At 36.6% G+C, this 26,195-nt stretch overlaps 1 protein-coding gene across 8 annotated transcripts in view; it reads left to right on the plus strand.

Moving 5' to 3' along the window:
* COBL (cordon-bleu WH2 repeat protein) overlaps window positions 1–26,195 on the plus strand; it is a 156,556-nt gene that overhangs the window by 35,695 nt on the left and 94,666 nt on the right. For 6 of the 8 annotated variants that reach the window (XM_088054906.1, XM_088054905.1, XM_088054911.1 and 3 more), the window contains 5 exons: window positions 6,158–6,364; window positions 15,219–15,429; window positions 16,140–16,368; window positions 18,480–18,524; window positions 20,882–20,976. In XM_088054906.1, coding sequence (XP_087911032.1) covers window positions 6,158–6,364; window positions 15,219–15,429; window positions 16,140–16,368; window positions 18,480–18,524; window positions 20,882–20,976 — 787 coding nt within the window. Of the gene's footprint in view, window positions 1–6,157; window positions 6,365–15,218; window positions 15,430–16,139; window positions 16,369–18,479; window positions 18,525–20,881; window positions 20,977–24,271; window positions 24,356–26,195 lie in introns of all 8 variants that reach the window. The other 2 variants (XM_088054948.1, XM_014256809.2) reach the window with 2 other exon arrangements.

Genomic DNA, 26,195 nt, shown 5'->3' on the forward strand with positions numbered 1-26,195 from the left:
CCCTTGGGCAACCACGCTTGTGTACTTCCATCCCTGCTTCCTCTTCTACAGATGTGCTCATTCTATTTGCTTCTGGTCTTTATTTCTTTTTTTCTTCTGGCAAAGAAACTTTATTTGTAATATACATAAAGCTGTAGGGTTTCTCATCAGTAGAATCAAATGGAAGATCAAAAATATAATTTAATAACTTCCATTTCTTTGACAGAAACAAATTATTTTTTCTTGTCTGCTTTGGGTGACTTTATCATGCCCGCAAGGAAATAATTTTCATTGTGCCTGTCTATGTGATCCTGCCTCAAAAATTGAATGATCTTTTACATGTAATATGAAATTCAAAAAAATGTTTGAAAAAACAAAAGCATAAAATAATTGCATACTATAATATCTATGAAATTCAGAGTAAAGACTGGACTGCTAAAACAAAACAGCAACTTATTTAAAAAAATAAAGTAGAGAACCCCAATTGTTGCTTGAGCCATATCCACTAATAATCTAGTTTATTCCATCTTCATGTCTGCTGAAGATTTCAGCTCTTTAGAAAGTGTAATATTTGTGCAATATTATTAATTTTACAAAATACTTTAAAATAATATTGGAAACAAGTTACTACAATAGTAATGCATTCTAGACCTGTAACCTGTATGAGATATTTAAAGGTTTACATTACCTGTGTTGCACAGAATTGTAACAAATATTTAATTGAATTTAACGAATATTTACCCTGTGGTAGAAAAAGAAAACTAGAGTATGTTATTTGATATTTTTGTTTTGATTTTAATTTAATTGGTTAATTTAAATGTTATAGATGGCAAAGTCAAATGGAGTTCTAGTTTATACTGTAAGGCCATATGGATGAATTTGTGCCTCTTTAGTAGTTTTGGAAGTTATCATGCTGCCCTGGTGTCTTCTCAATCTCTCTGAGATTTGACTTTTAGTTTCCATTTTCAGAATTCTTGAGGTTCCTTTATCTTGCTTCTGTCTGTACTTCCTTTACATTTGTGTTGTGTTACAGTTTTTCTGAGCCGCTTCATCAGAAGCTGAAAGGATTTTACTTACAAAGAGGGAACTTGGCGTGCTGTTTTTCTGATATAGTGATTGTCTCTTTCATAGCCAGTGATCTGGGTTTTCTTTGCTTTGTCATAAGCAACAAACAAAGAATGAAAAGTAAATGTTCTCTGAAAGGTATCTTCTTCACAAGTTAGATCGCTGAGCATGAATGACTTCTACCCTGCTGTGTCTTGCTGGTTTGGAATATGAGGTGTGTGTCTCATTGCTGGGCTTCTGACTTTACTGTGCAAGTTGCCAGGGGAAGGGGAGCACGTGTGTGAACATACTCATCTGCATTTTTTTCTTGTCTGTGTGCACAGATTTCCTCTCAAAAGACTGTAGGAGTCCAATCACCTGAAAATCGAGAATGTTTGTTCCCACGTTTCCTGGTTTTCACACAAGGGATGCTGTATCTCTGTTTGCTCATCACTGAGAACTCACATGTTTGTTTATTTCTCCTCATTATGGGATGAGGTGTATACAACTGTCACAGAAAAACCCCTTGCACCTGTTTGAGCCTTTTGACCAGACTGACTTGACCAGACTATTCTAGTTGGCCATTACATAAAAAAATGAGTGTTTCCTATAATTCTGCTATGATCAGAGATGGTTGACTTTTTGTTTTGTTTTGAGTTGGATTTTTCTTGGTTTTGTTGTTGGGTGAGGTTTTTAAGGTTTCTTGGTGATTTTTTTCCCCCGTCTTATTAATATTCTTCATTTTTTTTCCTGAAGTTTCTGTGTGTGTGTGTTTGTGTTTTTGTGCTTTTGTTGTTGTTCTTGCTTGTTTAAAATGAATGGTTAGAGAGAGACTTGGCATAGAAAGGACAAGATTCTACAAACTGTTGAATTATGGAGCACTTGCCAAAGTCCTGCTGACATGCATGGAATGAAGTCCGTCCCGTACCTGTTAAGTTGCCTTTGTTTTACAGGGCAGAGAGGATAATTTATTGGGAATGGTGGAAATGGATAGTACTTCACTGTTTCAGTTTCTTCTTTTTTTTGTGTGTGTTTGTGCTAAACCTTATCTGAAGAAAGGCAATCTCTGCACAGTTTTGCCATGGGTGTGGAAGTCCCAGCACCACTGCTGATCAAAAGAGAGATCATGTTTTTCTAGGATGGCAATGTAAAGTCCAGGTTACATCCTGTTGCTTGATAGTTATATATTAATGAATGGTAGGTCAAAAGGCCTTGGGTTATCTTGTCTTGAAGTTCATAATTTGATGAAACTTCTTTTCATTTCTCTTGCATTTCTTCTGTGCTGAACTACAGAAACACTGATCTTATTGGTCAGTTTCCTTGTTTTTCCTTTTCCATCTTGAGAAACCTGGTGCTTTTACTGAGAACAGTGCTGGTAGGTCATTTATATATTCTGCTTATTTATTTCATGACTATATGCATTTTTTTTCATTTACATTTAAGTGAGAATAAGTTGTTCAAGCCCCAGTAAAAGCCACTGTACATTTATGTATTAGAATCAGCTGCTTATTTTCACTGTCTCTGTCACAAGGACTGGATGAAAGCATTCATGTAACCATCAGTTAAACCTGATCATAGACCTGAAGTGTTCCCACTTGTAACTTCTCCTGCAGACTAGGAGCTGGTACAGGTCTTAACAGGTATCTCAGTAGTGAGTACAGTGAAAGATGTTTGTGGAGAGAAGACGGCTGTTGAACTAAATTTAGGCTGAATTTATCTCACACTGAAGAATGGTATGCAACTTTTTTATAGTATGTTGTGGTTAAAGCATGGAAAATACCCTTGCTTCCCGTGCTTAAAACAGGCTTTTAAATCACTCACTTTCTTTGTGCGTTATTTTAGTGGGGTAACAATAAGGCTTTTATTACAGAGTGCTTTTGTATTGTCCTTCATAACCATTGTTGCTCTGACAGAGAAAGATTAATTATTTTTCTCGCTCACATTCAATAGTATTAACAGGCTTCTAGGCGCCTTCTGACTGCAGTTGCTAGAGCCTGTCAGAAAAAGCAGCTGCTCATGTCAGATCCAAGGCAGAGCTAGATCTGTGGATTTCAGTCTGCAATTTGTGGAGCTACATTCTACTACAGAGATGTTTCAGAAAGTTGGCTAGAAAATGCAAATCTGTGCCACATATTACTCCTTAAATGTGAACTGCAAAGGCATCTGCTTCCACTGAAATAGTTTGAGATCTGTCATTAGGAAAATGTTGAAAACCAGAAATTTCAAGCAGTCAAGTGAGAATATGTAAGTCACTATTGTGGAAAAGTTCCTATGAGGTCACCTGAACTGTTGCTAGGTTAGAGAGACTGCAGTGGGAATGTTTTCCATTTTCCTTTCTCGAATGTCTCTGAAGGAAACAGACCTGCCCTCTCCTTTCTGGACAAAAGAAAAGGAGGATTGTAGTATCTAAAAGGCCCTGTCTGAATAATGCCCAAAAGAATATGCATTGTTAGATGTTATATGGAGTTAAAGTGAACATTGCTGGTCAATGTATGGCTGATGCTTTTGTTGATGTGATGCCTGATTTGCTGACACATTGCTCACACTGCTCCCATCTCACCCCCGGCCTCAAGTAGTTTTATACAAGGTTGCTAACTGCAGGTTTGGCTGAGGAGTACTTAAAAGATTTTAAAAATACATTAAAAAGATAAAAATCACGCTCTCATTAAGGTGTCTGACCTTGTTTGTCTGTTCCCATAGAAAACCTCAGGCAGATTTATGTTATCACCAGGGAACAGACACCTTGTGTAGCATACTCCTGATTTACATTCAGCTCCTTCACTAGCTCCAAAACTCAGTCTTTTTTGCTTCTTCCCTGAAATTTCAAGTGACTACATCCTCAGCTGATTTCAATTTCATGATTATTTTATTACTATTGCTTTATTTCTTCTATTTGTTCATGGTGAGATCTGGAATTTATAAGGTAAATCATAATTGCAGCTAGCTCTGCCAGGCTCAGAACACTTGCCTGTTTCTTTTCTTTCTACCCCTTTTGGCAATTTGTCAGGAGCACTGTGTTAGAATTATCTTTAACATTATAGAACAAACTTCAAAAACAAAAAAATAAAAGCTTGTTTTAAGAAACAAGTTAAACTCTATAGCGACTTCTATTGATGCAGTTGATATTATGAAGGGCAAGAATTACATGATTTGTAAATTGATATGAAGTTCTTAAACTGCATGATTGTAAGGCTGTGTTGGCATCAATTTGGATGTAAGCAAAATTCCCATGTCTCTCACCACCTGCTTACAAATAACTACTGTAGCTAAGCACAAAAGGATCTGAGCAGAAGATGAATCCAAATTTCTTTTTATTTTTCTTCAATAGCCAAATAAATTAAGAGCTTCATGCTTCATGGAGAATCAAGGTAGTTAATTACTTGTCAATGCTCTGAACTTCTCATCACCTCGATGGGGAGGAGCATAGGAGCTGCAAGTTAGCTGCAAGCAAGATGATGACTTCATGCCTCAGAGTATATAGGATAAAAAAATGAATGTTGAAGGAAATTTCTGATGAAAGAGAAATTTCTCTATACTAGTAAATAAGGCAGTACCTCTCCCTGCACATCTATAGAGAATGCTATTTGGTATGCACACAGGGAAGGAAAGGCAGTATCTTCATCACTGGTGATTTAATGCTCCCTCTCTGAGATCTCACTGAAATGATAATTTTCAAGGAGGTGTAAAGAATTTTTGCAAGTTGAGACATGTCATAGAGATTGTTGGTCAAATGCAAATACTGATTACAAAGTATGGAGGGTTTGGATTGCCTCTAAACATTTCTATTTTTTTCTTGGTTGGTTGGTTTGGGTTGGGTTTTTTTTATTCATATGATAAAGCTATTACTTTTTTCTTCTGTCAGGAGCTTACAGTGGTAATCAAAACACTATGTTTAGTCCTTTTATCTGTAGAATAGAGGTTATCTCTTTTTAAAGAAGAGTTTGATTTGGTATTTCAGTTCTGTTTTGTTTTGGTTTTTTTTTCCCTAAACACAGGTTTGCCCTTGGCTGATTTGCGCACTAAGCTTTTCCGGCTTTTAAGGGTTAGAGTGCTTTTTCTGTACTCTTCCCTTCTGAACCTCAGTTCATGTTGTTTGCAGGGTGAAAATCATATGAAGAATCATAATCTCTTCCTGCACCCTAAAAACAGGCAGATTAAAAAATACAGGCAGTAGGCCTCCGTAATAATTTCTGACTAAGTATTTTACTGCTTTTTCCATCTGTTACACTAAAATCTGACTTAAACTAAGCATAAATCTAGTCAGAAGAGGTCACTGGGGTATTAATCATCTGAGTTAATCCTCTTAGACATGTGTTTGGTATGAGGCCAGCTATTCAGAAGTTGAACAGCACACATATGTTGCTTATCTGTCTGGCAGTTTGCCAAAGAAGTAAACTTCTGTGGTGGGTTTATATCTCTGTAAAGTATGCTGCTTGTTTGGTGCAAGCTGATGCAGCTTTTCTGTACATCACACATGGTGCATAGCCTGCTACTGAAGAATGAGTTCCTTTCAGGGTGCTTTCAAAGAGCTGTAGTGTTGGTGTTGCATGGTAAGAAGTGATATCATTCACAGTTGACCTTTTCATGGTGCTTCCCTATGAAGTACGATGAGCCAGATTTAATGCTACTAACTTAGAGCAGAGGAAGAGACAATATTTCAAGTAGAGTAATACTGTGGAACCCAAATATAGCTGAATGAAACCTCACCCTGCTTCCACTGCTGCCATTCTGACTTGGAGGAAACATTCATGTACATAAATACAACTCTTTCTTGAGTCAGGTCTGGACTGGATCCAGCATTTCTGTTTCTCACTTCATAGCAGTATGCTTCATACTCGACAGAAAAACTGTTATATCATATCCTAATTATGGAACTGATTTATCCTCTGGGGCTTATAAAGCAAACAGTAGGAATGAGAGCACTCATTAAAAAATTAGCGTATTTTTAGAGGGCAGCTAGAAACAAAAGTGCAACTCCACTGAAAAGGTTAATGATGAAAAAAAAAAATACTTCCATTAAAGGAACTTCTTAAAACATTCTGAGATTATGGTCAAAAGAACATATACTTCTTAGTAATGTGTTTGGATTTTCTTGCAAGAAATTTTAAATTTTCTTCTTGCCTTTCTTCTCAAGGAAAAGAATGAAAGCTCGTGCTCCCCCTCCACCAAATCAATCTTCTGCAGCAAGTAGAATTCACAGTGAGCACAAGTCACCTGCAGAGACAGCTGTGATTTCTGATCAGAACCTCATGAGCATGAAAGAGAACATGATAAACAGACTGGTGAACTTGACAGTCGTTTTACCCAGTGGGGTGGAGCAGAAGTGCACAGTGCAAGGAAGGTAAGACTTTGATTCCTACTTTTTGAAGCCTTTTGTTCCCTATGGGATACTTGCTGATGCTGTCTTTCTGAGTTTATGGGGCTTCTCTCTCATGATTTTTTCCGGATTTTAAGCAGCTTTTGCACCAGAGTCCTGAGAGCCATGTACAAATGACCCTGTTTTCTGAGGCAGGAAGGATTTAGCAGCTATTGTGTCACTGTTTTCCCCATTGATCAACATGTCTATGGATGTATCCCTTTCGTGTAGTGTCACTGTGCTTAGGTTGTATCACATCTCATAATCCAGAGTGGGCTCGCTGCAGTGGAAGTAGGTGCTGCTGGCAAACAGTCCTGACAGTATGAGTGCCTGGAGGCATTCCAGGAAGCAGGCTCGGCTCGGAAGATGGATGATTCATCGCATTCAGATATCCTGCCTTCACAAATACAGTGCAGTTGTGTAGACAGCAAAGCATCTGCTCGTATTTAGGATGCCTTTGATATATAAAAGTGTATTTATTTTTTTTACACTGAAAGAGAGAGGGATTTTCCTTGTTACTTACTGGGTAAAATCAAGAGCAAATTGTATTGGAAAGGTAATTTTGAGATAATTCTCTTCACTGTGGGAACTCTTCTTTATCTTCATTCTCTCTGTGTAAATTGTTTTGAAAGAAAGAGACATTACTTAATGAAATAATATGGAGAAGTTTCAGAAATATAAACAATACTATGATGAAACCATAGCAAACAATGTTGTGGTCAGGAGTAGTCAAGAAACCGTAGAAAATGTTAACACCACATTGAAAAGGTACCTGTTGATAAATCAGATTCTGTGTTTATTTTACAGTTGATGTTTTCAGTAGTTAGTCTGCATTCCAGCAGAACTACTTTCTGGTCCAAAATATTAACCTGTGTTGACTGTTACCCTCGTAGTGCATTTTGATGGCCGAGTAGGGTGTGTAAACTGGTGTTTGGTGTCTGGAACTTCTTTCTTCCCCCTACTTTTCTTGTAGAAACTAACATTCACTTATCCACTCTCGGGAGACATGTGCAACTTGCGGGTGTCCACCCCAAAGCCAGAGTGATGTTAAAGGTTTGAAAGGAAAGCAGTGCTTATCAGAGCTCTAAGATAAGATGTGTAGTGATAGAGTTTTATAGGGAGGTCTGGATTTAATGAGAGAAAGAGAACAGGCCTGGTAAGCGGAAAAAGTACATGAAACTCATTGGCCATTGGATCCCAAAGAAAGGTGGTATTTCATTGGCAAATGCAAGCCACCTGGGAGCTGACAAGAGGTTAATATTCATGCAACATTTTGTATTGAGATGTAGATAATTTCCATATGAATAGAAACTTTTCCCTCAAAAGCAAGCAGTACAAGAGCACTTTAAGAGTGGTCGTCTAATGTCACTTTTTGAAGAGCTTTTTTTTTTTTTTTTTAAATAAAAGCTACAGTAGTAAAGAACAAGTAGAAAGAACAGTAAGTATTCTGTGTCTCACACAGATGCTTATCATTATGTATCATATACACTTAGACTGAGTGTTTTGTTTATTAGTCTTTAGTCTGTGGACAAAAACCAAACCTGAAAGAAATGGCAAATATGAAACTTCATGCATTTCTGTGAGGTTATCTATATCATCTGCATTAAGCATTCTAAGCAACCAAAGTATTCTCTGTTGTCTGTGAAGGTGCACATTTCTCTCCAGGGTCTTCATGACAGGTTTAGGCCTCTGATTTAGGTGGCAATTAAATTCCTGCTTGTGTTAATGTGCTAATCTGCACATCGCTAGTGCCTAACCTAAGCAGTGGCTGTTCTCCCTCAGTGCTATCCTGAAGACTTGGAGTGGAGAATTTAGTGACACTGATAGCCAGCTGTGGGAAGTAGAAGATGATAAAAACTGAGGAAGGGAAATTAATTATCCTAACAAGCTTTGAAATAAGAAAAGGATATTCTGTAATAAGTATTGCAGTGGTATCAGTCTGTGAATCATGTGTGCTGCTGTTCCTTCTAATCAATTTTCTGTATGTTAGCCTTGGTGATGTTTTTAGGCATGTGGAATAGTGAAAAATAATAGTGTCAGGATTATCTGAAACTTTTAGTGAGGGAATTGTCCTAAGTCCCCAGGTTTGGGGAGCCCAAGTTTTTTCAACTTTGCATGTTTTGGTATTGTGAACTAAACAGCTATGAAATACAATGATACTAAGGGGTAAACATTAAATGATGATGTTACTGGATTTTAAAAAATGTGGTGGTTGTTTTTTTGGTTTTTTTGGGTTTTTTTGCTTTTTTTTTAATTTGAGGCAAGTGCAAGAGCCAGTGCAGGTAATGAATTATTTTCCCCGTTCACTCTTTTTATCTGTGATGATATCATGGGAGGACATTTCAGGAAAATCTGCTGTTGTTTATACTGCTATAAATCTTCAGTATTTTTGCATTAAAACTGTATTCTGCAAAATTGCTTTTTGGCTACCCTCGGGAAATAGCTTTTCTGTTTCAAAAAAATTTGCAAATCATTGCCCTGGGCATATTTATAATGAAAAATGATTCTGTAATTTCAGGAAAGCAGTTCACAGCACAATTAAGTCTACTAGATTATATTTGAAAATATAAATATGTAGTTAATTAGTATCACTTAAGATTATTACCAATGAACTAAAACTAAAAATTGCATCTTTTAATTTCATTGTATGTATGTAAAGCAACATGTAATTTAACTTTGTTCTCTATGTAAAAATTTGCTGTAAATATCAGCAAGAGGGCAGAAAATTCCCATTAAGTTTTCTTGAAAAAACACTTTAAGAAAAGAACTGTGTGCTATTTAAAGATATTTTACTGTAATCTGAAACCTTGAAATTGTTTTATTTATAAAAGTTAACTCAAGCTGACAGTATCTCTCTAATGGTTTGTTGCCATCTTGTAACACAATGTGTTTGAGAATTTGGAAATATGTAGCGCAGATTTTAGTACAAAGCTGAGTCCTTAGGGAGTTTGTGCAGCAATAGAATAGTATTAACAAATAGTTTTCTTTTTTAAAGAATTGATCCCTAGGAACTCTACTGTAAAACATGTAGAAGTATTCATGAAAAATTGTTAGCCTACTTCCCCTTGAAAAGGAGGGAAACACTATTCTGTGTTTGTACTTGTGTATGAGCACTAACTGATGGGCTGAAAGATAGGTAAAGCATTGGCCACTTACACATTTTATGCATGTAGATCTGTAGCACATCCACACAAACTGTAAACAGGTCTGAGAGAGGTGATGAGTAGACATTTAGGTGGAAAACAAGTGGAAAAGCTCCCAAGTTACCAGTTTTCTGTTTGTGATTCTCAGTGGTAGTACTTTCAGTGGGTAACCTGTAAATAAAGGGATCGTGCATCTGTCTCTGTTCACACTGGGTGGCACTGAGGAGGACATCCTTCTTAACACAGATACAGACATTAAATGTCAGCAGGTTGCAACTCAGTAGTTTTTGAAATACATTGCAGAAAAATTGGGATGTTCAAAGCTAAGTGTGGTTTGGTTTGGAGTTGTTAACATGTGGATGACCAATACGCAGAAAAGGAAACTGGACAGTTGTTGCTCTTGCTGTTGTCTTACATGTTACACAAATTCTCTCATACATATGATGCACAGAGAGCAGAACACTAGAAGAAATAATAAACTAGACGAAGCTGGAGTCCAATTCCGCAAATACTGGAGGACAGAGTTCAGTACAGAGTACACATTATATGGTGCATAAAGCTAATGTCATCACAGAAAGAATATTCTCACATATTCTCAGTAATAGACTCTTTATTGTGGTTTTATAGCTCAACATACACAACAGTGTCTCAGGAGAGATTGAAGGTATGAAATCAACCCAGGCTGGTAAAACATTAAAGGTGTTGTTAGAAGATGAACAGGGCACATGGCAAAAAGACTAAAAAATTAGTTTAACAAAATACTGAATATGAGTCAGGTCAAAACTACAGTAGTTCAGTGTAGGCTAAGGGAAAAAAAAAAGTTGTACTAGAATTTATGTTGGGAGGGGCCACTGGACCACACAATCTCTAGGCAAGTTTGAATACCTTCAGGGAGGAGGTTTCTGGAGTTCTCTGCACCTCTGTTCCAGGGCTGGAACCATCTTTATGGAGACAATATGTTTACTAGTACCTAAATGGAGTTTTCTATTCAGCACTTGTCTCTTGCTACTTGTCATCTTGCTGTATACTGGCAAGAAGAGTCTGTCTCTGCAACCTTACAGTTCATAGTTTCAGACTTCAGCAAGGTCTCTTTTCACTTTGCTTGTCCTAAGGCTCAAAAGCACAGTCCTCTGTCTCTTCTTGTGTGTCATCTTGATGTTCCTTCCGTGGACTTGCTCAGTTAAGGAAAATAAGAGCCAAATATACAGAAGCAAACTAAGAAAAGAAACAAAAACATTTATGAGTGTCATATTTATCACGCTTACTGAACTCATTTGGATACAGCTTGCTACTTAGTGTGTACATTTTTGTTTGTGTAGAAAAAGTTGTAATCTTTTTATGAAGTACCTGTTGTACTTTGGAGCATGAGAAAATAATGGCTAATGCTATTTTCTGGTTTAAAGGCAAATACCGAAAGAATTAGAGACTTTGGGTCATCCACCTCCTTTACACTATTATGTTTCTTTTCCATCAATTGCTACTGTAGATTCTTCATGCGTATTTGACATTGATCTAAATAAAGAAGAGTCTTTCTTACGGTTTGAGATTTTTTTTTTAAATATTATTTTTTAAAAAAAAAATCGTGGAATCACAGAATAGTTTGGGCTGGAAAGGACCTTAAAGACCATCTAGTTCCAATCCCCATGCTCCAGGGACTTGCTCAAAGGCCCATCCTGGCCTCTCATGCTTCAAAGAATGGTGCATCCACAGCTTCTCTGCATCTGCTCCTGTGCTTCACCATCCTCACAGTGAAGAATTTCTTCCTAATATCTAATCTAAGCTTACTCTCAGTTTGAAGCTATTACTCCTGGTTCTATCATCACATGCTCTTGTGAAAGGTCCATCTCCAACTTTCTTGTAGGCCCATTTAGGTACTGGAAGACATTTGTAGCATGAAAGTAGAAGGTAAAAAGAAAGCTATTTTGATTGATAGAATACAACTTTACCCTGCACACTTCCTTTTAGATGTACAAGGCTACATTTTAAAATGGATTTCTCTGTGTGATCCAAGGAGGTTATGCCAAACCACACCCAAAACATCTCAGTTGTTTTATACTTCCTAAAAACCATAGGCCTTTGCTGCATTTTACTGGAGAAAACAGGAAACAAGCACTCTGCTTAAACTTGATCAGAACTTCAGCATCAGTGTTCAGCTGACAAAGTAGTTATTCTTTACTGTCCAGAATTGGCATTAAATATCAAACAGCTTAGTAATGGAATATCATAACAGAGCCAAAGTACTCTGCTAAGAATAGTCATATAGTCATATGGACCTTCATGTCTGAGTCTTAAATTGTGTTCATTCTCCAGTTTTTCTTCCATGCTCTAGTCTTTGCTTGTCAGTCATTAACCTTTGGAGTCTATTCTGCAGTGTCTGGTCACTTGCTAAAAATTTCAGCAACATCTTACTAGAATGAAAAAGTAAGGTGTTTCTTAGCTGAGTAGTTGGAAAGGCAGGACATATTTAACTTTATTTCAGCTTTAGATTTAAGACCTGCCTGAATTTCAAAACAGACAATAGAAATAGACCAGTAGTATTTCATGTAGAGACCAGATACCCAAGCAGGTTAAAAGAAAGCGGAGATCTTTGGAACAAGATGGAAGAAAAGGAAGAATTGACTCATTGCATCTTCCAAGAGCCATACTCAACCCAAGGTTAGAAAGAAAGGTTGGTCTAGATTAGTAGATTAACATTCTCTTGCTGTGTTTTTTGACTCTTTTCTGTGGAAACAAAATGAAGTCCCATTTAAAATCAAGTTGAACTGTATTATGGTTTAGAAGGAAATTTTTTCAAGTTGGTGCCATTGAAATCTGATATAAGAATAACTTCATTGCAAGGATTTCCCAGCTCTTTTACTTCACTTGTAACACATGAATTTTGAACTTTGTTTGTGGAATTCCTCTCCTTTCCTGCTTTCCTCCTTTCCTCTCTCATCTCTTTTTTTTTGTTTACACTTCAGAAGTTTTGTGAAAACTTCTCCCCAAATTTACATTTTTTAAAGAGCATACAATTTGCTTTGAAGCTTTTTCAAAAGCTTCAGCTGTATTTTCAAATGGTACAGTTGAAGGCTAGGGATGCTTTCCATGGAACAGTTGTGTATTCTGAGCAGCATGGTACAGGTTAGAATGTTTCTGACTTCCTTAAGTGTTATGCTTAATGCATGCCTGTTCATAATCAGCAATAAGGTGAAATGTCAGATTTGACTGGATTTTTGAATTGTCCATTGTCCAGACAAATCTGTTCAAGTTCATGATTGTCTATAACTTATTTTCTCTGATGTCTGCTGTTGATTCTGATCTTGTTATAGCTGTGGTACTGTTGCTGCTGAATATATTTTATAATTTCAGTGGTATATGTGTGGAATCATAAACTCTTATTTTGATGAACTATCTTCTTTTTACAAGTACTTTTTCAAGAGACAAGATAACTGTCTAAATTTGAATGAATTATCACAGTATTATGCACTACAGAAATATATTACAGTTCTAATTTAAATATAAATGTCAAACACATAGGACACCATGTATTGTGATTCTGCCAGGTTATTTAGTTTTCTCTGGAGCAATAGTAAGAAGGCTGAGGGGGAAAAAAAAACCACATGCAAATTTTAGTTTAAAAGAAATAAGTCTGTAAACAGACAAGTTGAGATGTGTATCAGGAGAACTGATAAACACTTTAAAAAAAGTGTTCACTGCTGCACATTTTAATGAATATTCATGTAAGTGTACATATTGGTGTCCTGTAGTTTGGACTTAGTAGCTGTAAATGTCTGTTGGTTTGTGGTGTGTAGCAGGTGAATTGAACATGGTTGTGAAACAAAGATGTTTTCAACTTGGGGACAGTGTCAGAATGAGTCATCATGAAATTACCTGTTACAGTTTCGATTTGGGTGCTACCCATTTGTACTGGAACTCTCTATTTTAGCAGTTGCCACACTACATTCTTTGTTCTGAAGCCTCCTATACATATTAAAGGCATCTGTTTTTCTTATTTGATCTTCTGAATTCTTTCCTTTTCAGTGAGATCATGTATTTAAAATGTTCCACACTTCCCAATTTTCCAGCTCACACTGTGTAACTCAGTTAAACTTGAAAAAGGTTACTGTAAAGAAGGTCCTTCCTCTTCTCTTGCATGGGAAGAGCTCTCACCTACCAGGTAATAAGGAATTTCTCTAGTTTTCCATTTTTGTTGTTTTTGCCATAAGCCCTCCATTCACCAACTTCTTGAGCAGTTGTTGGCCAACAACATACATTCTACACAGAAAGAAGATTGGTGGTCATCCACAAGATAATTTCCCAAATGCGAACAGCTTGCAGTTTAAAGGGTAATTCTTGAGCTATAGATGTAGTGGTGCTGGCTAAGAGCCTATGGAAGATTTTATTTTCTTTGAATTTGCTTGCATTTTTAATCTGTATAATTTTTTTCCAGTTAAAACATTAAAAGAAGTCCCAGTTCTTTTTGCAAATTTGCTGTCTGTGCATTTATTTTCACTTCTGCTAGAAGACAAGTATCCCACTGTATATGACAGGTTCCAGCTACAGCAGATATTTTTTTTTTTAGCTTACACTGTTTTACTGGGGTCAGACACTAGTTTATGAAACCAAAAAATTTTTAGAAAAATAACTAGTTTAAATAAACCTATTTTCTCTGGTCCTGTACAGAATTTTTGGGGAGAAGGCTGGGAAAATAAAAGAAACCTTCATTATCATGGTAGAGAATTTCTGGAGTGTGGGGAGGCACAGTTCATATTTGCTGTATTAGGCAGTATCAAGCTCCAGTAAATATTGAGTTCTTGAATGGAGTACCTCTGTGTGGAGGTACAAGATGAAAAGGGACAGCTGCCCTTTTTCAAATCAGCAACATGATTTTAAAATCTCATGTTATAAGAATCATATTGAAGTAATAGCTGCTGACAATGGGGACATTCAAAACCAGATGGTTTTGTAGAGGGTTAATATCTTCACCATAATAAATTTGGACAGGTCCTCTTGTACTGGAAAATGCTGCTGGTGTCAAATAGATGTGGAGAACTCAAAGTAGCAAACTGGAAAAATAAGCCCTATCTACTATTTGTTCCAGATTTAAGTGCTCCATTTTGGGTGATGTGATTGTTCAAATCTAGGTGGAGCTTACCAGACTGTGAGTTCATAATTTATTCATATCTTGTCTTCACGTTAAAGAACATAGTTTGAACTGCAGCATTTAATGTACGGATTTAGTACATTATGACCCTTATGTTAGCTCAGTTGGTCAGAGCATGGTGCTAAAAGCACCAGGGCTGTGGATTCAGTCCCCATGTGGACTTTTCACTTAGGAGTTGGACTTGTTAGATCCTTTAAGTCACTTCCAACTCAGAATATTCTGTGATCTGTGGTCTAGAAATAAATAAAGATGCACTTTGTCTGCTCTTGGTTTATGTTTGTTAGTGCTATGATTGGCACTGCTGTCTGCCTGATACTGAATTGTTAGTTCTGAGCCCAGAAACAGACACTGAAGTGTGAATATATTTAATTCCTATTGTTTTATCTGATCTGTTTAACATTTCAAAGCACTTACATTGTTCCCTCCCAGAGATGGTTAACAAGTGGTACATCCACAGCTTGCATTGTCTTTTATCCCCCATCTTAAAACTGAAGTAAATTTTCTAGCAACAATTTTTTTTCTCATCCTAACAGTGAATTCTTCTTCCTTGTAGCAAAGCTGTGATGGATGTATTGGTTGACTTATGCAGCCAGTATCGCTTAAATCCATCCCAACATAGTCTTGAACTGAAGTCTTCGGGATCTCAACAAGTTCTGAGTTACAAGCCAAACACTTTGATAGGAGCACTGGATGTACAGACAGTACTTCTGAAAGAGAAGATTCCTGAAGAGAAGGCAAAGCGACCTCTGCCAAGGGTCCCTGAGGTCAGTACTCTGTAGGGCTAAAATGATGCCACGAAACATCATTCCATTCCTATTCAGTTCTTCCAATCTTTCCATCTTTAGGCCAGATGGGAAAGACTTGGGATAGACTATAACCTGCTTTACTAGCTTAACTCTTTTTCATGTAGATTGGCAGAGGCTAGTCTAGACATGTAGAAAAAATGGTAAGTTGAATTTGGTTGAATAAGTGGAAATCTGAAGATTGGGGTGGTTGGAAATTGTAGTAATGGCTGAAATTAGTGTTGCAGGAGTTGGGGTGTTGTGTGGAGATAATGTTTTGGTGATATTTTGTGTACCATCTTCATTGAAGATATGGGAGAAGGTTGATCATTAATAAATGTGTTTCACAATACAGTGAAGATTAATAAGTAGTCATTTTCCAAATGTTTGCTGAAATTTTTTATTACTCTAATAGCTATTTATGATTATACTCTTCCACCTTTCAGAGTGGGACTTGTAAATATTTACATTACATCTGCTTCTGATTCCTTTTTTCTTTGCATGTTCTTGTGAATGTCTCCTTAGTGCAAAGGGAGGTCTGAGATTTTATTCTTTCAAATATTTTTTGGCAGCATGGGGTAAGTTTGCCTAGGAACAGTCAGGACAATATGGAAATCCCCAGTGTTTTTCTCATTGTAAGAGGACCAATCCATCACAGCAGGGAGACTGACAGTTTGTGTTTGTTTCTGCAGAAATCTGTGAGGCTGGTAGTGAACTATCTGAAGACACAGAAGGCTGTGGTTCGGGTTAGTCCAGAGGTGCCACTCCACAGCATCATCCCAGCTATTTGTGAGAAGTGTGAAGTCAGTCAAGAGCACATTGTTCTTCTGCGGGATGGCATAACTGGGGAAGAGCTGGAGCTTACCAAGTCTTTGGAGGAGCTAGGGATAAAGGAGCTGTATGCCTGGGACAGAAAAAAAGGTGAGCCAAGACTGAAAGCAGCCCCTGCAGGATTATATGACGTGACAACCGTATTATGGGCAATTAAAAGCATTCATGCTGCCGTTCTTTTGGGGTCCAGCTGAAAGAGCAGAGTGAGATCTCAGTCCGGAGAGCAGCGTGGGTTTGTTCAGTGAGCTGTGCCCAGAGCAGCAGCCAGGTCAGCAACGTGCCCAGCTATCCTTGGTTGCACTTGGGCCTTGCGCCAGGCTGGGCTGGACTCTGGCAGGGTGCAGGATGGCCTAGGGCAGGGCAAAAGGAGGAGCTTTGCTATGTTCCAGAGCTGCTGTCAGTAGAGGTGTGCGTAATACAAGAAGCCTTGTCCGGGCAGAGTCTGTCACCTACCTGTGCTGTGGGTTGGAGAGAAGGAAAGCAGAGACATGCCATAGTCATGGCAGCTGTGAAAGCTGAGAGGCAGAGGCAACAGACCAGGGCTTATGAGAAAGAGACTGGACAGGATCAGAGACGGTTCCTCCAAAGAGCACAGTTATTGACAGTTTAGTGAAGAGGAGCTAAGAGGTATTTGTATTTAGAATTTTGTTCTCGTGTTTACCTATCCTCTTACTTTCTGTCCTCATAGACAAAATTGTAGTAGCACCTTCTTGGAGTTGAGTTTTATCAGCCAGATTATGTATTCAAATAACATAATTCTGTGATGTGCTTTAAAATATATCTGCTTTAAAAATGCACATTGACAAGCACTACTTCCTTTGAGGTCAGAAAGTGATATTCATTAAAATTGTATCCTGCAGTTTTTCTCAATCATTATCACTTCTAGCACAGTAAATGTCCTTATTTATTGTTGAGATAACGTCATTCTTGTAGGTGCTGAGCTGTAGGCTTATTTTTTATTTATAAAATTATTTATTTATGTTGACATTCTGTCTCTTCTTTCTAACTCTTTGATAAGTGACAGTTCTACCTCTGTGTGAGTCAAATTTCAGTGAGTTTAGACTTCTAAGTAAACTAAATATCTCCTTTTCTTTTGAATTACTGGGATGTTCCAAAGGAGGCTGACAACATGTCATAACTCAAATGCATATTTGTTTTTTTCAAGACATGTTCACTGTAATTTAACCATTTTGGAGCAACATATTTAACATAGAGTGTATTCAACAGGTTTCATTCACCATACTTCAGGGACAACTTAGAGAGTAATTATCATAAGCCTTCAGTAAAATCTTTCCTGTCAAATGAAAGTAGTGGTGTGTATGCTGGTGCAGTGTTGGTCTTTGAATTTAGTTGCAGCCTGTACAGTCAAAACCAAGACTTTACTACAGGGCTGGGATTATAGCAGAAAATTATCACAGAATCACAGAATATATTGAGTCGAAAGGATCCACAAAAATCTACACAACATAGTGGGCTGCTCTCTATATCAGCTTTTTTTTTTTTTTAAATTCTATTATTTTTTAACCTTTCAGTATTCCTTTCTTTTCATTATGATAAAATCCCTCTGATCCTGAGTATATTTCAATCTTTTATGCTTTCCTCTACTCTGCACCATGGTGCCTGACAAAACCTGTAAATGCACATAAAATTTACAAGAATTTTTCCTTGGTTTCAGCAAATTTCTTCTTCAATGTTCTCATTTGTAATCTCCTAAGAGTAATAAACCCATTGGTTTCAGTAGCAGTTGGTCTGTGACTTGTGCATTGAGTGGGTATTTAGCCTGTTTACTTAACAGAAAACAGAGTTTTTAAACACATTCTCACTAACAAGCAATGTATCACAGGTGCTGAAAGCCATAGGCTGTGCTTGTAAGAGCAGATTCTAGAAAAACTCCTCATTCTTCCCTTGCCTGAAGCTGAAAACACCAAGAACCGAAGGATTTTTAAAAGAGAAGCTCTGCTGCCACCTGCTTACTTAATTCTATTTAGCAGTTGAAGCAGCTTGATGGCTGAATTAGGAATTAATACAAATGCAGCTGAACTGCTTCAGTAGCAGCTCTGCATGTCTGTTGTCAATCAACATTTTTCTGTAATGCTTAGGAAAAAAGCTGCTAGGACTTATTAATGAATATTTTGCTTTACAGGGCTGTATTAGAACTTTAATGTGTTTTCTCTTATCCTTTCATTGCCTGACTTTTCCAGTTCCTCCATCAAAAACTCAGTCTGAACCTTCTCTGAACTATAGAGGTACTGTACAATGCTGCTGAGGGGAAGCTTCACTCTGTGTTTAACTCTTCCACTTCACTCTATGTTTAATGTGGGTTTGGTAGATAGATCTTTAAGAATGTCGAGTAAAATACCAAAGAGAAACAAGCTATTTTTGATCTGTTTTGTCTTTCCAAAGTGTTGCTTACATGTCTTGTGCTTGTGCTAAGAACAAATACATTCTGTGCGTACCATCTCCTCAGTAATAGCCATCAATTTGTTACTCCAGCAAGTAACAAATTCTGCTGTTTAACTGTTTTGTGGTGTGGTGTCTCTCTATGAATTCCAAGCCTGTTCAGTTTACCTAAATCAAGATTAGGTAAATTTTAGAATTACTAACATTTCCAAGGTCTCTTGGGTTCAGAATTTATTTAGTAGCAAAGGCGGAAAATCTTGATGTCTGTGAGATCTTCCACCAATTTCAATTTACATGCAGCAAAACACTTTAATATCAAATGTATACATACACATTGGGTAACTGAATAGATACTGACTTCTGAGTTTTTACAGTAGTTGGGGTTGGATTAGATTGTATTGGTGCTTTTGCTTCCAGTAAAATAGAAAATGTGTGTATTTAGTATGTCCTTTTCCCTATTGAGTCTGTTTTAATACATTGCTTAAATTAATTATCCTCAAGAAAGGTATGGTTATTTTCTAATGAGCTTTACTTCTTTGCATTACTAGTAGCATAACCAAAATAAAACTGGATAACTTATTTAAATTTTTATAAAGAAAGTCCACCTCCAGTAGGTGACAGACATCATGCAAATCTTAGCTCATGGCCTCTTGGCTTCACTAATGGCAGCACTATTCCCCCTAATCCTCTGTCATTACTTGCTGTGTCTTCCTTTTATATGGAGATCAATACTAGATTAAATATCTACTGTTTCTATTTAAGAAAAAAGTTATACAGATTAATAAATACTCATTATTTTGATCTTTATATGCATTATTTAAATCCTAATTTATTCGGATTACACAATATTCAATGACAGTGTTGATGATCAGCTGCTACATTAGCCTTTTCACAGCATTGTTTATAGTTGAAGACTATGCAAAGGAATCATAATTCGTATCTAGTTGCAGCCCAGCCCCAAGCAAGAAACTAGCATAGAAAGTGTTTAGGATGTAAAAAAAGTATTAATTCATTATTCTGTTTGTTTGCAATGCAGTTGCAGCCTTTCTTAAGGGTAGTTTCTCCCTGTTGTCCTTTGTGTTCACTGTATGTGTTTAACACCTTCTGACACATGATATTGTTTATATGCAAAAGTGATCTGTGTGAAAATCACTTTGTACGTTATGCAAATAATTTACAACTGTACTGGGATGAGGTTTTTATGGTGAAGTAAACCTTTATTTTGTGTCAACAGGTAAGTAATTTTGAATTTGAATTTTAATTGTTAAGCAAATATTTACAAGAGAAAGTATTTTTTTCTCTTTAAACTTCTTGAGTGCTACTGGAATAATCTGATGTGCTTGGAATCAGGAGAAAAGATTTATGGCATTATACAGAGTCCATTTTAAAAAGTGAAGAAGTAAGAGTGTTTCATTGTCTGTGTATTAAATGGGTAATGTTGTTTCCTGTAATGCATGAGTGTGTAATTGTGCTCATGCAGCTTGTGGATGAGAAACTGAAGGGCGAAATTGAAGGGGATAATAAGTGGTATGAGAACTCATATGATTTCTGAAACATGTTCAAGAAAGACACATATGAGCTCTTACAGCCTGAAATAAGTATTAACTCCCTTCTTTTCCTACCTGAAGTAAAAGCACTAAGATAAGAAAGATGACCACAACCACCTAGTTTAAGTTCCAGAGCCCTGTTTCCAAGAGGAAGGTCTTTTTCCTCTTTATAGAGCTTTATCCAAATTACACATTGAGAATCTCTCATTTAAGTTCACAGTATTAAGTCAGACCTATGAATTGCTAAAGATACTCACCAGTATATCTTTTCTTAAGTGTTTGGGGTTTTTTAGTATTATTTAGTAGTTTTAGTATTATTATACTCTATGAAATGTAAGTGGTACATCTAGTAAGCATTTCTGAAGTCAAAAGCAATTTGCTTGTGTTTTGCTTTTTAAGAACAGTTGCTGGATTGTAATTGACAACGTAGTGCACTTTATTAAATTATTCCATTTGTCTTCATTAGATTTTGGAATATACTCAGAACACATGAAACTTTGAGGACAAAGTAAGTGCAGGATCTGGCTGCTACTTAGATAATCCAGTACATAATATCTTCAGTTTGTAAGAATCCAGCATTAATCCAGGGTTTTTTAAAGTACTCATTTCGTGAATATTTTAAAAATTTAATAATTATTCCATTAAAATTTTTTCAGAACCAAATCGAAAGGCTTCAGTAAGCAGTGATGCAATAGAGCAAGAAAAGACAAGACTTTTGGGATTGTTTAATGCTGATAGACGAAGCAGTAAGGTAAGTGTACAGCAGTGTACTGCTCATTAAAGAGAATTTATTTCTTTCCAGATCTGTTATATTTGTGGGTGGTAGCATTTGTTTGTCCTGCCTTCCTTTTCCTTCCAGAGAGTAATCTGTTAACAGGGGCATAGACTATGTGTGATCAGTGCAGCCTGATGGAGACATCACCTGCTTATTGAAGGAGTCAATCATTTTGACCATTTACGTTTTTATTTTTTTTCAATACTAAGAGTTCAGTAGGTGTTAAAAAAAACCAGTAGTTTCAAGCAACTTATTCAAACTGCTTATTAGTGGTACTTGCATTATAAAATGCACTTATAAAAGGATTGATGTAATACAGAACAATTTAATTACCAAGTAGATGTGTCTTATGACCTCTTCTGTGCATGGTTGATAATCTCTTTTAAAGCATTTATACCACTCAGAAGCTCTGTGCAGTCATACCATTGCTATCTCCAAGTCCGTAAAGGTGATGAATCAGATATAGAAGAAATAACTTCCAATACTGAAATGAAGGATCAGTGTCTGCTGGGGTACATACTAGCCATTTTTAACCTTGTTTGTATTCTTGAACTGAATAGGGAAGAAATTTTGTATACGATAATTCTGTTTAGATGCATTTATGAAGAATATTTCGTTTATCACAGGAATAAAATACAGAATAACTTTCTGACTTAACATAGAGAAAATAACGGGCTTCTAAGTTCATACTTTTTGCATTCTTTACTAAAAATATTAGTGTTAAATGATTTTGGACATAAAGTGCTTAATACTCTAGGATGTCAGAGGAAAAAGGGAATTTTTTTTCTAGTTTAAATCCTCCAAGGCTGTGTATCTGATTAATTGGCAGAAAGAAACATTTGTTTATTAATGGACTGGTTTTGCACTTGTCCAGTCTTCTCAGTTACAGTCTCAAAACTGTGAAGGCTTTTCAAAATCTCTCACAGTTGTCTGCCTTTTTGTTCATGATCATATTTGTGGTGCTTTTGCTAAGGAATAGATTCCTTTATGGACATTGTGAATTACTGTGTTGGTAAACATTATTTCTCTCATAGATACTAAACTATTCTTAATATCTTATTAAGACATGTGAGAGCTATTTTATGAGATAAGAAGCCAGTTACTTTCAAAGTGTTTTTCCACTGTAAGAAAATACTTCCTATTTAGAAGGGAAAAAATTATTACTGGAGTGATAATATTGTATCTGCTCAGAAGAACCAAGTAAACAAGGGAGCTCACCCTGAGCCTCTAGAGCATGCTGTGGGGCTGTTATTCTTCTGGAAGAACGAAATACATAACAGCATGCATTTTCTGCATCAAACTTTATCCTCTCATTCCATTTTACTGAACTTGGGTGTGAAAACTGTGTTCTTGCAGTTCTGACTCCTGAAGCAGATCAGTTTCAACTTTTAAAGTATTAATGCTTACAACCTTAGCAAATGTTACTGTGAAGCATCCTAGTTCAGTGGTTACTGCAGTGAACTTCTCACAGCAATGTTGGAAATGTGTTCAAAGATTGCAAGTTCCTCTCTTTTTTTCTGTTTTCTTTATCTTGTTTGTTAATCAAAGTAAAGGAAGTGATACTCTGAGTTTTTTAAAATAGAAATTTAAAAAAATGCTAAGGATATTGAGGGTGAATTGAATTCAAAATAGTATTTGACCTGGGAAAAAATAGGAACTGTACAAGCAAGTATGAGAAACAGCTTTTAAGTCTGAGGAAAAGGTCTAAGACTTTCTTGCTGTTCTGACAAGTTAATTGATTTTTCTTGGTTGTTTCTTTATTGGACACTTACTTTCAAATGGCAGTAACTCTGTAGAAAAAGAAACTAAATCAGTCATTTTGTTTAGTTCAGCAAGGAAGTCACTATTGCCTTCATAAACCCCTGGGAACTTAAAACGCAATAGACGGAAGAATTACTGAAAACTGAAGAATAGAACAGCACACAGGATGCAAGCAGGTGTTAACTAGGCATAATATAGCTGACTTGCTATTGTGAAAGCTTTTCAACCAAAACAGCAGTGAAAGTACTGAACAGACTTAGCAGGATGAGGGCAAATTAATAAAGTTCTTTCAATAAAGGATTTGGTAGGTTTATGAATGGATTAGATGATGGGATGCCTTGTGATATCAAGGGAACTGGAATCAAAACCCCAGGGTGCCTAAACCCTGCTCCTTATGGCTTTTTTTACATTTTTACTTCCCCACAAGGCTTAAGTTGGTTCTGTGTATTTTTTTGTTTTTTTATTTTCATTATGATTTGCAGCAGTGAGGTGTGTGTGCATGTGGTCATGCATAGTCTCCATTTTAGAACTATTTGATAGGAAGAATTGTTCAAAGTCCTGCACAGTAGTACAACTGCAGACTTGCAGGCATTTGCAAGGGGAAGGCAATTTATTTTGCAAGAGAAGAAGAGTGTTAGCCTGTATTACAGACTCTCCTGGATCAGGTGTCACTGCACACTACAGGCCTATGCTCAGATTTCCATGCCCATGCACATGCTTGCTTTCTCAGCTAGCTCACTGAGAGCGGTAATTGTGGTATGAAAACACACCAGATCTAACTTTTTTAGAAAAAACTTTCTGCCATATTGAAAATATTGTGACATAGAACGAAAGCAAAGTCCTATTCTCATGGCTGGTACAAATTTGTTAAAAGTATTTCTTCAGTTAACTTTGTACTGGCAGGCTTAATGCCAGATCAGGTATCATCTTGTTCTCTCCATTCTAGTATTATGCTGGATCAGTTACCCTCTGTTCTCCTGCAGCTGGCATAAAAAACATAAAGGTGGCATGAACTCCATTTCTTTTTGATGTTAAATGTAGTCATTTTCCTGAGGCTAAATCCAGATCAAATTGGCACTGCAAAACAATCTGGTAGAGCAGAGGTGCTATGCAGGCAATCAAGGGTCTAGGCTTAAGTAAGGTATGTGTTAGCACTCAGAAACTGTTCCTTCATGGAGAAATGGCAAGGAAGGGGCTCCCTGCTTTTTCCATTGTGTCTGTGGGTATAGCAGAGACTAGCAGGCTGGTCCCTGATATTACAGGAATTAGTTGCTCCCTATTTTTATCTTTGCCTAAGAATTTCATCATTGTATTTTTAAATCTTTTTGCTGATGGCTTTCTTAGCTCCTCTCCTACATTAGAGGATTTTGCAGAGTTTCTCAGCAATCAGGTCCAGCACTACTGAGACAGTTGCCTTTGTTCCATGATGGGGTTTGGTATTTTGCTCTGGCATGTTTTTGCAGTTTTGTTTCCTTTGCTGCTGCTGTGCAGGACACTTTTTTTGTTGCAGACAGAAGAATACTTGAGGATGAACAGAGATTGTTGTGAGGAGGATGCAATTAGTTCTGCATCTACAAGTGAAGGAAGCTTGGATGTAAGTACTAACACAGCTTGTAGATGCTATTGCATTCTTATTAGACCCTGCAGTTTGAATTAACCAGAAACCACTGCTATTCCTGATGCTTAGCCAAGTAGAAGTAGAAATAGCTTATGCTTTAGCAGGTTTTGTTACGTGAGTGCACAGTTTGCATATCTTCATGAGATTAAAATGTAATATGTTGTCTTCAAATGAAATTTGTTAGCTTCACTATGAATAAAGTTTTTTTCAATGTTTAATTCTAAGCAGTTGTGAGAAAGAAGAACATAGGTGTTGTGACATGCAGTGACAGTCCTGCAAGAGACTGTTTGCCTTACCAGTGCTATTTACAGGGGGGTTTTCTTATAAAACCAAGCTTTTCCTTTTCATCCCTGTATCTGACTTCTGCAGCATGGCAGCATTCTATTTGTTTCATGAGGAGATTGTGGGTGAAGAGCAATCACTGGAAAAAACAGATACGACTTTTTTTAAGTACCTCAGTAGGGTTTGGGGTGCTAAAATCTGTGAACCACATTTAGAAACATTTTTAAGTGACTGACAGCCTACCGATTTATGAGAATCTAAATAGGAAGGTATCAGATTGGGAAGTGTGAATCCTAAATATTTTCTAAGATGGTTCTGGTGGTATATAATTATAATAAATGGCATATCTTTTTATTACTTTTTAAAATTAATTGACTTTTTAATCATATTTTCAAAACCTAGAGAAGACTGATGATGTGATAGAAGTTTGAAATACAAGTTTCAGCTCTGAATCCCCCTTTCATAAACAGATTTTTGGAAAAGGAGTGTGGATCTGCAAAACTCACTAGCCACAGAAAAGAGTGACAGGAAATTGTGTAAAAAATTGAATAAGAGAACAAATCCCAGATGAAAAGAGTAGTATAAAAGGAGTCCAAAAGGAGAAATAGATAGAAAATTGATTGGCTGTAAAGTGTAAAAAGCCAAACTCTGAAAATCTGTGAAGACTTCATAATAAAATATTACTGAAATGGGAAAGCTGCTTGTGATACTAAAAAATTGGGCAACAGTATACGTATGAATAGATTAATAGACCTCTCTTACTAAATGAAAGTTCTAGAAGAGGGTGATCATGTGTAATTGAAACTAACTAAGTAAAAGCATAGAAAAAGCATCACAAGCTCCACCAAAATAAAATAATTTTTTTGTTTGTATTCATTTACATTATAAATTTATCTCAATATCTTGATACACAAGTACTAAAAAAAAAAATGAGGAGGAAGAGTAGAAATTACAAGCAACAATATGATGATAAAGGTTTTGGTGCTTTCCACGGAAGAGAAACATCACCTTATTTTTCTAGGGAATTTTATAGGGAAAATTGTAAATTAATACATTTTTTTCCCTCTGGCATTGATGAAAAAAGTTTTCAAGACCATTTTGAACATGGAAATGCCTTCTAATGTTACCAGTTTCTAGGGAGGAAAGAGCTCTTGAAGAGGTAAAAATGTTTTCTTTTTATTCAGTTAAATGAGCATGTCAGGGACTCAAACTTTTTCTCACTTTCTTCTTAAGACGAATTAATCTTGAAGAGCAAGGTGGCACTTGTTCAGGGTTTATGTCTTTCTCTTCTGGTTGGACACCCGTATTTATATGAGCACCGATCCTGCTAAGACATGAGCACATAAAGAAATATGTTTACCATGTTGCATTGAATTTGGTAGTAGTCTGTTCAAGCTTGTTGAAGGTGTATTAAATAAGTCTAACAGATTCACTCAGCAGCACAGAAGGTCCATTTTTCAAAAGGCTAGATAGGCTTCAAGAAGAAGTTCAACAATGTGATGCCTTAGGTGAAAAATTCAAAAATGTTGCAGAC

The sequence above is a fragment of the Pseudopodoces humilis genome, chromosome 1 (assembly GCF_049639895.1).
Source record: "Pseudopodoces humilis isolate 2021_Gansu_Grassland_sample_001 chromosome 1, ASM4963989v1, whole genome shotgun sequence".
Classification (NCBI taxonomy): domain Eukaryota; kingdom Metazoa; phylum Chordata; class Aves; order Passeriformes; family Paridae; genus Pseudopodoces; species Pseudopodoces humilis.